We start from the raw sequence: 12607 nt of genomic DNA, 5'->3' as shown, positions 1-12607 counted from the left end.
ACTCTGTTAGGTGGCATGACTGCTGCAGGAAACATGACTCACATGTGTTTGTTGTTGTGTGGTCCAACAAAGAATTTTGCACCATCATGCCTGCTGTACTCTTAACATTAGTCTGCAGCTGTCTATTTTAGTTCAATAATCGTCCCAACAGTGTACACGATCGTGCATCTTGATCAGAGCAATTAATGCAAATAGTACTGTCGGTTACAGTAATGATTCATCTGTCATCTTAGCATATGTTCAGTACGGAGACAGCACGTGTACCTTGGGGGTTTATGGGTCAGTCAGTCTACATGAAGTCCTTGATATTGAGGTCATCCAGAGCATTCCTGGGTGGTGGAGGCTTTCTGGGGCTCTGGGTCACTCCAGGAGACATCTGCAGACACATCGTAGTTTAGCACTCGCACTTCTTTTGGAGAGAAACTGTAACTTTTGTGCATTAAAGTGTTCTAATCCAATAAAGGATGAGTGCATTACCGGTGCTCCAGAGGTCACTCCCGGGGCTGGGAAGCTTGGCCTCGCCATGGGCATCATGGGAGCTCCAGCCGCTGGTGCCCCAGCCTTAAACAGAGACGGATGGAAGGAAAAAGAGACAGTAAGACAAAATGTGTGCTATCCGATGGGTGTGCGAGGGCCACCTAAGGGGGAGGGGGGAGGGGGTGATTGTCCATGAACATCCAGTAATGTCCACACTGGGTATTACTGGACTGGACTGCTGGTCTTACCATGGTGAAGCAGGGTTGAGTCCCCATAAAAGGACCAACACCCATGGGTCTGCTCTAAAGGTGTGGAGGGAAGGGGGTGGACAGGAGGAGGTGGGATGTTACTAAACTACATATAACACAGACAGCGATGCTGCAAAACAAATGCAAAAAAAAAAAAAGTACAAAACACATGAATATTTCCTACTGACACACAAAGGTAATGTTGAAGACACGGCAATGCTGGACAAAAAAAAAAAAAAGCTGTCACACAAGAAGTGAAGACACGCCACCACAAAACCCTAACCTCACCTGTGAGGTTATGCTCTTTATTCTCACATGCACAAGGATTTAGAGCTTGTTGCACGTAGCCTTCAGATGGAAGTGTCAAATTTGTTGTTGCCAACAATGCAAATGTGGCAATGAAGCAGTGATTTCAGCTATAAGGGCAGAGCCGGGGAGCTTGCCTGGACTCTATCAGAGTTCTTTCAGGCAAGAAAATATAAAGATAAGAGAATAAGAAGCTGTTTCCAGGCAACAGCTTCTTAATTTGGCAGTTTCATTTGCCACTTCATCACTCTCCAGTAGATATTCCAGAAATACAAAAAACCTTTTGAACCAGACAACATGATAAAACTGCCTGAATTCCTGCCCCTGGCTCTATGTCCAGGGCAGTATTACAGACTTTTAGATCCATCAGCGTCTTGTGTTTTGTGTACTTGCTGTGGGTTGGCTGGAATACGGTGTCTTCTTTCCTACGTTTTCTCACTGCTTCACCTCTCACTTTCCTAGCCTTCTGTTTACACCTGGAACCTGGAGAGCCAGATGAAGGCAATGCTTGTGATTGCTGCAACAGGTATGCCCTGTGCTGTCGCTGCCATGCCGCTCCACTCCATGCTACAAGACACAGACAACATTTACCATGGGAGCACCCCAACTGGGGGGAGCTACCTGAGGGGCTGCTGGGGTTCCCATCGTGAGATCTAAGAGAGGGAGAGAGAGAGAGAACGAGGTACTGCAAATCACTGTTTTCATTTACATTATCATGAACACATTAGATTTACTGCAATTCATTTGTAAGTTACATGACAGCGTTGAGTAAAGCTGTTGTCTTTTCAAGGATAGACCTAGAAGTGGGAGGTGATTAGCTTGCATAACACGTTTCATGAATACTGGCATTTTAAAAAAAAAACTTAAATGCAAAATTGCCAATTTGTGCCAATTTTATAGGGGAGATACAGTAAGTACAGATACAGAGAATTAGAGGAGTAGGTCAGTATATATATGTTGGCTGCAGTTAGTTGAGCATGAAGACCAGAGGTCTAGTGTTGTCAGATTGCGGCAGAATGATGCTGCGCCACTTTTTTTTTTCCTCCAAATTAGGAAATAAAATGTTCACAGTTCTCTTCATCTGATTGAAATTGATTTAAATTTTGTAGTGCTTCAAAATCCAATCATTTCTAAAACCTTATGTCATGCAAGAGAGTCAATAAAAACAAAGAGAATGGTCCAAGTTGTGATATTGACATTTCGGGTGTATTGATTAAATCACGACATCGACTTTAAACTTTTTGATCTGCTACATTTTCTCCATTTTAATTTCTTAACAAGGGTTTTATTGTGAAACATTTGCAGGAACGTGTTTTGTTGTGAGTAAAATCACCCTAGATGACACTTTAAATGAGGAATCCAGAACTACTACAACTATTTTATATTGTTGACTTTATTAGATTAAAGTGACTAAATTATCGAGGCTACAACAAGCCGCAACTTAACAGTGTGCATGTCCGTGTGCTCTTATGTCATAAGTGAACTCCAGTACTTTAACAAATAGCACTACACCCCTGATTAAGACTGGGAACAGAGGAAAAAAAGCGACCCTGACTGTCCAAAGGAAACAAAATCGGCCTACCAGCACATCTAAAGTTCCTAATTAAGACGGTCTATCACACTGGTTTGATCTGGATAAAAACTAACATGATAAAACGCCAATTTACTATTTGGTAATGTTTAGGTTTTGAGCTTTTTACCAACTATTTCTTGGTTCTGATCAGTTAGACTAAATAACCCCCCAGTGATATTTGAAGAATGACATTACCCCTATGTTTTTTTTACAGAATAAATTATTGTCCATCATTGTGTTTATTTGTGAAGTTACTGGAAGGTAAACTTATAATTTGACAGAATCAGGGTCTTCCTTGTTTCAAGTCTTTATATTGAGCTTCTGGCTACAGCTTCATATTTATCAATGTGAGACACGTATCAATCATCTCATCAAACTCTCCACCAGAAAGCAAACTATCCCTTTTTAATCATGTAGAAATATTCATCTAAATCTCTACTTACTACTTGCCATGTTTGCCATGGAGGTGTCAATGTCCCCCGCCTGTGGGGTCACAGTGGGCTTCATTACATCCCCTAGACCATCAAATACTACAGCGGGGAAGGGCGTTGGGGTGGGGAGACAGGACAGGATGGAAAAGGGAGGGAGATGTTAGCACCTATCGATGCAAGCTGTCATCACACTCTACCACAACTCAGCAGCAGGCCTCCTTACATGGATTACCATGACAACCAATGGATGTCTCCATGACAACAAAAAGGAGAGGAAAGCTTTGGAATGTGAACTACTGTGCAGAGCAGGTTAATTTAAGATAAGACAGAAGGTATCATCACTGGCAAATAGTAAGAAGGCCAATTTCAGGGAATTTAGATCATGATAATGGATTTGTTGTGCAGACTACAAAATAGGATGTAGTCCCATTTTCTACAGGAGACATCTGTCATGATCATTTACAAAATGGAGATAGGAAATAAGAACTTGACATCCTTAAAGTATGTATGCAGAATAAATATAAACCTGAATTTGTTACCGTATGGTGTGGCAGTACTGCACCTTTCCATGATAACATCAAACACAGGGTCAAGTCTACATTTTCAGTGTTTGAAGGTACATTTATTGCATGTTTGTGATCGCTGTGGAAGTTTTGATGAGGGCAAAACACTGCAGCTAGTGTGGAGCTGGGTTAACTGCTAAATAAGCACCTAATAACACTCCTACTTCACACACTCTTTGTAACCATCAAGCATCTGGTGGTGGAAGGGACAGTGCAGCTGAGCGTGCCGTGCACCACTGCAATGCAGCGCACTGTCGGAAATTAGCGTGTTAAAGAGCAAGGAAACTCACCCAATCAAATGGCAGGAAGCAAGAAATGAGCCAGCCCAAGAGCCAGATGGAGACAGAGAGCGAGGGAGAGAGAAGGAGAGGATAGTAAAAAGCACAGATGCCAGAGAGAGGGGAGAAGAAAATGCAGTGAGGTTTTAAAGGAGTGGGCGACGATGAGACCGTTTGAGGTTATTGCATGAATGATAGAAAGAGAGGAGAAGAGAAAGAGTTAAGCCTTAAAGCAGTAGTATTGCAGACCATCAGTTATATAATATGAGACCAGGAACCAGGTGAGCAGGGGTCCATGTTGCCATGGTAACAGTTACCACAGTTACCAGTTGCAAGGCTGTGAAAGTTGGGAGAGATTGGAGGAATTCCCCGAAGACGAATAACCCCAATAGTCATGTTGAAACGGAGCGAGCCAATGATGATGTTAACATGAGCAGTCAAGCAAAAAATGACACTTTATGTTTTCTGTGCAAAGAACATTAAGTGTGTTTTTTTTAGTGTGTATTTGGGTAAATAAATAAATTGTGAAACAGCTTACAGCAAACTATTTCATTAACCATTACCAAAGTTAATGGAAACAGTTACTGACAAATAAAGGAACAACCAGTGTTGCAGGCAAACACCGCCATAACGATTATAAAAGGAAGATGTCAGAAGTTTGTGCTGAAGTGAAATGGTGTTACAAAGACAATGACACGGCATCATGCAAGAACTTATGTGATTAAAAGCTACAGTCATGGACAAATTATGAGGTAACGGCCTTTGAGCAGCAGAAATCTCAGGTGCAGCTGCTGTTTGAAGCTGAACTTCAGCATTTATTTCACACTAAATATAAAATATCCCTGATATTCCTCTCCAAAGATATTATATTATGGAAAATATTATAGAAAATTCATAAAGGAAAGTCTGACATACATACATAAGTTTGGAAGGAATGTTAAAAACAGTCACTTCAAGCACAGGCTATTTCCCAGGGGACCCCCAGACCTCTTGGGCCTTTTGACCTGTGTCCATAATGCCTGTTAAGCAATTCATCCACGACTCCAGTACAGTCAGTGAAATGGAAATATTTCAGAGGATTGTCTGCAACATGTTGATCTGCTCTCCTTTGTGCACATGCAGGTTGGCTCTCCACACATCTGTGGATTTACCTGACATCAGCTCAGCACCGGGGGCGGCGGGAGCAGCAGCAGCAGCTGGGCCATCTCCTCCTGTGGACTCTGGTAGGTCAACCAAAAAAAAAAAAAAAAACCAAAGGATCCCGTGCCGGGGGGAAGTAGGTTGAGCAGTTTCCATCGCAGCATAAGGGCAAAGAAGGGTAATAATCAGCCTTCGGCTTCACGCTAGTAATACCAGACAAAATGTTGAGAGTTAGAGAAGAAACTGATTACATAATCACAAGCATTTTGTTTTTGAGTAAGTACAATTAAACACACATACACACGCATACACACACACTCACACACATCTTAATGCCTTTTTCCATTTGTAACAGTCACAGTACTTGTACGTGCATTTTCACACATGTTCATAGCTCATAGTTATGTTTGTGCCATCCACGTTGTTGCAACTTTGAATATAGACTTTAGACAAGAAGTCATTACTTGCAGTTCATAAAAAAAAAAATACTGTTTCCACACAACTAAACTTCATCTCAGGCATCTGCTTAACCCTCGTGTTGTCCTTGGGTCAAAATGACCCACAGCTGTGTTCAACCAAGTTCTATTTTATTTTCATATTTTTTGGGATCATTGGTGACAAGGAGGCTGTGAGGGTTTCTTTAAAGAATGATGAACAATGATCCCAAAAAAATATAAAAATATAGAAATAAAATAGAACTTGGTTGAACACAGGTGCGGGTCATTTTGACCCAAGGACAACACGAGGGTTATAAAGCCTCCATGAACCACCCCAAAAGAAGACAGCCAAAGAATAACAAGAGTAGCCTACATAAAACAAAACAGAACCAAATTTTATACTGTTCCACTTTACGCCCCTCTCTTCTGTGAAGGGTTTTCAATAAATAAGGGAGGCAGAGTGAGTTCAGGCAGTCTCGTGAGTTACCCACCACCAAACAGGTTCATGATGGCTCCTGTGTCAATTTTGGGTGGGGGTTCTGTGGAGAGGATGGGGGCGGGGGAGCTGAACACATCCGCTGGAGAAGGCAAGGTGGAGATGATGTTTAGACCCCAAATGCGCACAAATACACACAAGCTCTTCACTGCGATTTATTTGAATGCACAATGCCCTTGTATCAATTTCAGTTGCAGTGCACGCAGTACATGCTGGAATAGGAAAGGAGGTGAGAGTCGTTTGGTAAACATTTCAGACAGCTCGATAGCCTTTAGCAGACCCATAAGAGAGAAATCTAATTTCCTTTTCTTCTTCGCTGATTAAAGCCAAAGACAAGGCTGACAAAAACAGACACAGCAAGACAGGATATGAAGAATAGGAGCGCACACAATATGGCAAACAGAGTGCAAAGGAGTACCTGCTGCAAACAAGTCAGCACTGGGAGTGGAGCCTGCTTTGGAGAAGCTTGTGTCTGGCATGGAGTCAAACATATCTACGAACACATGCGCACCCAAAACACGAATATTAAAATACTTAATAATGGTGATGATGCTCAAAGCTGCAAACGTGTGCACATTAGCCTGATAAAAATCAAAGAGCAAAATGCGATATGGGTGAGAAGAGGGGAGGAGAAGAGAGAGGATGGCAAGCAGCATCAGACCAGTGAGCCAGGAAGTATGACAAGACAGTGACACACATCTCTAAAGTTTACCGCTGAAAAGGTCAGTCGCAGGGCTGGCGGGGCTGGGGGCTATGGGAGCTGAAATGGTTGCAGTGGTGATGATGGTGCTGGACGCTGAGGTGAAGCGCGGTGAAGGGGAAGGGGAGGGGGAGGAGGAGGGCACCACAGAGCTAAAGCAGGCGTCCAGCGAACTGGCCGGGTTATTATTCTCCACCGTCATCATGCCGAAAAGGTCTAGACCTGAAGACGCTGTGTTGGTGCTCCCGTCCGAAGGAGCAAAGGGGTCTTTGGGGAAGCAGTGGGGTTGGGGTGAGACAGAAATGTAACACATGGAGAGGAAGGGGAGTGTTAGACAATAACTTTGATACAAAACAGACTAGACATACAGTGCAGAGGAAATTATTTTGGCAATTTTAGATGTTGAGATCAGGGGTCTGACTGATACCCCACAGACGTCTGATCTCAACATCACTGAGTCAGTCTGAGGTTACACAAAGAGACAGAAACAACTGGGAGACACACAGGAACTGGTAGGTTCTCCAAGATGTTTGGAACAAAGCCAAGTACCTAAAAAAAAAACGTTTCCCACTGGAGAGAGAAAACGTGCAGAGCTCCAACACACTCCTTCTGTCTGTCTAAAAATAGCATCTGTGATGAAACAACACTTGTCTAAAACCTAGTGCAGTGGCTCTGAACTGGTCCAGCCTCAGGGCCCATGTTTTTCCTTGGTCATTAAGTCACAACCCAAATTTTTTAGCCACCCAAATTTATATTACAAAAAATAGTGCAGCAATACACAGTGCCTTCAAGTCGCTGTTAAAAATATTAAATAAACCCCCAAAAAGTGAAACAAATGTGCAACTAGGCCTAACAACACAATTAAATAAAAAATAAAACTTGTGTTGGATTACCAAAGCCTTTCAAACAAGTGACTGCTCATCATCTTTCAAGAGTCAAATCATTTTTAATCATTATTAAATCCTAAACCTGTTTACAAATGCTCAGATGACAACGCTGGCAGCAATTGGTGACTGCACACGTGGCGTCATGAGAAATGTATGTCCTTGAAAATAAAAATGAAGCAGCAAAGGTTCTGTAGACTTCACAATAAAAGTTAGACCCCCCCCCCCCCAAAAAAAAAAAAAAAATTAAAAAAATTCCCACACACATTCACGACCCTCTCAAAATGACCCTGCAACCCACAAGTTAAGAACCACTGATGCAAAGTATATATTGCTGGACTGTGTAAGGAAGGCTAGAGGGATTTTAATTTGAAACAAGAGCTTTTGATTTGAAAATTCAGTCACATGACACTCAGCTGACCAATGGTGTACTTCATCACTTACTCAGCTAGTCAGTCAGTCACTCCCTCACTCACTTGGAGACAGACACTCAGGTTTGTCAGGCTGGCCCAGTCAGTTCAACCAGAACCATGACAAACAACTGGAGCAAATAGTGATCACTTTCACACCTCAGGAACAAACCACAACTGACCCGGAAATAAAACCAGACGACTGCCAGAAGCAAGTTTCTCCTTGACAGAAAGTATCAAAATTTTCCTTTAAAAGACAAGAGACAAAGAGCATTGTCTTTGATTACCACAGTAACAGTAGCAGCCCTGGAATAGGCCACATGAGCCACAGCAAACAGAAAGGGAGTGGTCGTAACACACCCCTCCATAAAAACGGGCTCCTACTCAGAACCCCATTCAAAAAACAAACAGGATAAACACCGACACTCAAATACAACATTACGAAATTGCCCCCAAACTTCGTCAAATAGTTTATACGTTACCCACGATCCACACGTAATACTGTTCTCTTTCCGGGCTGCCATTATCCAGAGACTCCCACCATCCCTACATCCTCAGCAACCTTGGTACCAGAGAAGCAAATTAAGAGGATGAAAGGCAGAGATTATCATAGACGAGAATGGAAATCAGAAACAGTCAACAATAGGGATTTAGAAGTATTGCACAAAGGATAGCGCATTCTCTGCACCCTTGATCTAGTGACTGTTAAGTTGTACGGCTACAGGAACAATACCCACCTCAACTTGCAGATCTGATCTTTGAAGAAACACAAAAGTGAGTATGGTCAACAAAATCAAGTTCAACTTCCAACTTTCCTTGTACTTATCAAGCTGTAGATCCAGAATAAGCACCCAAGCTCATCACAAGTATCCACCACCACACGTGGCTGGTAAACCCAATCGCCACACTCTGCTTGGACCAAATTCCAACAACCAAACACAAATCTGGAATTAAACCTGAGCATCAAACCAAAGTAGCTAACCCAAAGGTTCCTCTAAACAAACGGCTCTCTAGCCATGATGCGACACAATGAGGAAACCAAGCTACAACCAAGCTCACACAAAAGCCCAAAACACGAGTGGTGACATCTATACCAAAGTTACCAGACCAAACTTCCAACTTATACACGCCACATTATTTGAAGGTGAAAAACAAACTCACTGCAACAGCATGATACTGTCTGAATCTGACCAGTCTCTAGGATCCGCATTATACTTCAACAGAAAGTAAAGTATACCAATCAAAGTCACCAAATCTGGGAAGCAGGCAACGGAATATAACCAGATACGATGGAGATTACTGCCCCGAGGCCTCGTGGTCATCAACTCTGAACACATCTAGCTACAAGTAGAGCCATCCTCACAACTAAGCAGGCAAATACTTCTCCACAAACCTTGAATGGAACACTTGGGAAAACCAAACCTGGGGTAAAAAGTGAACAAGAGACCCTCCCCTTTACCTATGCAAACTACAACCATTGAGCTAGCGATCTAACTCAACCCTAGTTTTCGTGCAGTTAGTGATGGGGGGTAATTACGCACGGCAAACCAGCCAGGCGAATAAACCAACCAGAAAGCCGGCGACCCTCTCACAGCCACGGAGGTGCTCCCGAGTCAATGGCTCCGCCCACCTTCGCCGCCGCCTAATTGAAACACTACGAGCCCCATAGGGGAACCCGCTGCCAAGCCTAACAGGGGAAAAGTACTTCTGTTCGAACAGACAACACAAAAAAAAACCCAGACAAACACACAACTAACAACAAAAAGGAGACCAATTACCAAACTCTCCTAAAAAGCACCCTAAAGAGGAACATAACCTGACATTTCCCCTCCTCAAAAAGATGGTGAACAAACAACAAATCATGTGTTCTACTGACATCGTCATCCAAAACAATTCACCAACATACACTCCTACAAGACAAACCAAGACAGTTGCCACTGTCTGCCAAAGAGGTTTGCAATACACCAATTTAATCCGGGCCAAGCCACCACAAAAGGCTGTTAAACTCAAATTAATCTACTCTTTACAAATGGCTACCGGACGAGCGGACGAGCCCCCACTTGTCACAAACCGGCTCAATGCTTGTGACAAAGAGGAGGGTAGATGAGACAGGTTGAAATGCCAGTGGAGAGTTTTATCTAAAGTCAACAAAGTTAAACTATAGCAGAAATGTGAGTTGTGAAGATGAGTAGCATCAGTGGTGAATGTAACGCATGGATGGGAGAGAAATATGTACGCAAGTTTTGAAGGTGAAAGATAAAGTCAACCGAACCAAACCAAGAGATGTGGAGCCCTGAGAGAGAGACAATGAAACAAGGCTGGTATTTGTAGCACTGGTAGAGGCCTACACAGGTGCCACCATGTTACCTTAACGACACTCGCTGACTGCAAATATTGCCAAATATGAATTTGGCAAGGCAACTGGCAAGGTAAAAAAAAAAGTTTGCCAAGGGCAGGTGTGTCCCGTCGCCGCAAAGGTGTGGCAGTAGTTGATTTTCCTGTCCCACAGACAAAAAGAGCTTTACGACGCTTTCTTGGCATGTGCGGTTATTATAGAAGTTTCTGTCGGAAGTTTTCCGATGTTGTTGCGCCTCTGACCAGTCTGGTCAGTCTGCTGAAACCGTTTGTTTGGTCCTCCGCATGCCAAGTTTCTTTTAATTCCGTGAAAGTTTTGTTGTGTAGTGCGCCAGTCCCTGCTGCTCCTGACTTCGACCATCCTTTTATAAACTCGCGGTCGATACGAGTGCATGTGGCGCAGGTGCTGTACCTCTGCGGGAAAACCAGCAGGGCGTAGATCACCCCGTGTGCTACTTCTCTAAGACGTTTAACAGACACCAACTACATTATAGCCCAATAGAAAAGGAACCACTTGCCTTGCTGCTAACGCTTCACCACTTTGAAGTTTATCTGGTGTCCAGTTCACAGCAAATCCAAGTATTCACAGACCATAACCCGTTAGTGTTTTTGTCTCGGATGAGAAATTCAAACCAGAGACTGATGCGCTTGGTCTCTCCTTCTGCAAGATTTTAATTTGCACATAATCCACAAAAAGGGTGTCTAAAATAGAAAAAAAAAAAAAAAAAAAATTTTTTTTCATTGACCGAGACACCCATTGTTACTGTTTCTACACCTGCCCAGCTTAGCTGAGTTCCAAAAGTTTACGAGCAAACTCCTTAGTAATTGTTTTTTTAAATGCTCAATGATTTTTGAAACTCTGGGTCTTTGATTTCAGTCAGGTAAACAAAAGCCAGCAGCTGCAGATTTTGTTGCAGCTAGCAATTTCCTGTAGCTAATTAAGTTAAAGTTAGTTTCACAAATTCTCGAAACCTTTATCTTTGGCTGAATTTTTGATGTTTCCAGCTGACTTGTATAAAAACAACCATGTAAAAAGGTCTTAAACGAACTAAGTATAGACTTGATGTTTACATGCAGGATATTGTGCTAAAAAATTTAGGCTGAATGGCCCTCGTAAAAAATGAGAATCCTCCCCATGTAGATAACATGGAAAAAGATACTGTTAAAAAAAAAAATAAAAAAAAATATTAACTTAGGATTTTGAGATAAAGACGTTAATAAAATAATTGCAAGTAAGGCTGTTCTTGATTTACGCAGCAGAACTTATTCAGTGTTAGGCACTTAGGAAACATGTATGCCACTGACTCAAACACACACACACTCCCTCGCAGACACACACACAGACAGATTTCAGTCACCCACCAGCTCCTGCGTTGGTGGCTGGGGTGGACATAGCGGCAGCTCCACCTTCAGCTGCTGCTGCAGAGGCCTCAGTGGCAGAAGCAGGTGTTGCAAAGGCATCTGAAGTTCACATAAACCCCGGGGGAGGACAGAAACACCAAGAGAGACGGACATAGATGTAGAAATACAGATAAAAACAGAAAAGAAGTAGTCAAGAAACACGCGGAGGGAAGAATAAAACATCAGGAAAATGAGGAAAGCATTTGAGCATAAAAATAAATCAGTGACTGTTGTTACACTGTGTTCAACTGTAAAAAAAAAACGTACAGCATTTTTATGTGACATTAATGACTGACAGGTGAATGGACAAATGGGAGTACAGACAGGAGGCACTACAGCAATGATAAATCTACTGCACAAAGAGCCGAATAAGCCATAAATCTACAAATGTTATAGCTGCCATCTGTAGCTGCAGTAGCTGTGACAGGGTTTGATAGAATTGCTTTTCAATGAGGTCAAAGAAAAGCATGTCTGCCTATCAAACAAGACGCATGTGGAGAATGGGTGTAGCAGAATGTTTATGTGCAAGCCGAATGGTGAGTGTGCAGTGAGTAGGTGGAGTATTTCTAGTGTGTCTATTTGTGTGCATGTAGGAAAGAAAATTAGATTGTGCATATATGCATATTGTAACTCTGCAGGGTGTATTTGGTGTGGAACCCCAAATTGGTCATATTTGTAAAATAAATTATCACATGAAATTGCATAAAACCTATTAGTGACCCAAACTCAACTTCTTGAAACTCTTAGTTTATAGTAACACAGCTAAATTTAGTTTTTTTCTGTCATTGTAGAAATTATTATTTCATAATGCTGATTCTCAAGTCATGGTGTCCGATTTCAACCAATCACCTGTCCCCTGACTCGCGTAAGAACGCAGACCAAGCCCCCATAAACACGCTGAGCTGTGC

General features: G+C 42.5%; 1 protein-coding gene across 1 annotated transcript in view; it reads right to left on the bottom strand.

Annotated features, from left to right (window-relative positions):
* Positions 1-12607, bottom strand: part of LOC138203501 (clathrin coat assembly protein AP180-like) — a 29353-nt gene that overhangs the window by 2268 nt on the left and 14478 nt on the right. The window contains exons 16-24 of the mRNA XM_069158409.1: positions 11661-11759; positions 6662-6916; positions 6368-6442; positions 5945-6031; positions 5028-5096; positions 3048-3134; positions 1623-1684; positions 478-561; positions 265-376 (exon numbers count right to left, since the gene is read on the bottom strand). Coding sequence (XP_069014510.1) covers positions 290-376; positions 478-561; positions 1623-1684; positions 3048-3134; positions 5028-5096; positions 5945-6031; positions 6368-6442; positions 6662-6916; positions 11661-11759 — 905 coding nt within the window. The 3' untranslated portion in view covers positions 265-289. The remainder of the gene's footprint in view (positions 1-264; positions 377-477; positions 562-1622; positions 1685-3047; positions 3135-5027; positions 5097-5944; positions 6032-6367; positions 6443-6661; positions 6917-11660; positions 11760-12607) is intronic.

Source organism: Embiotoca jacksoni, unplaced genomic scaffold, assembly GCF_022577435.1.
Source record: "Embiotoca jacksoni isolate LCO1_2020_lvr unplaced genomic scaffold, fEmbJac1.0.p SCAF_23, whole genome shotgun sequence".
In the NCBI taxonomy this organism is placed as follows: Eukaryota; Metazoa; Chordata; class Actinopteri; family Embiotocidae; genus Embiotoca; species Embiotoca jacksoni.
Note: the sequence above shows the minus strand (reverse complement) of the source record. Positions and strands in the feature narration are given on the sequence as shown.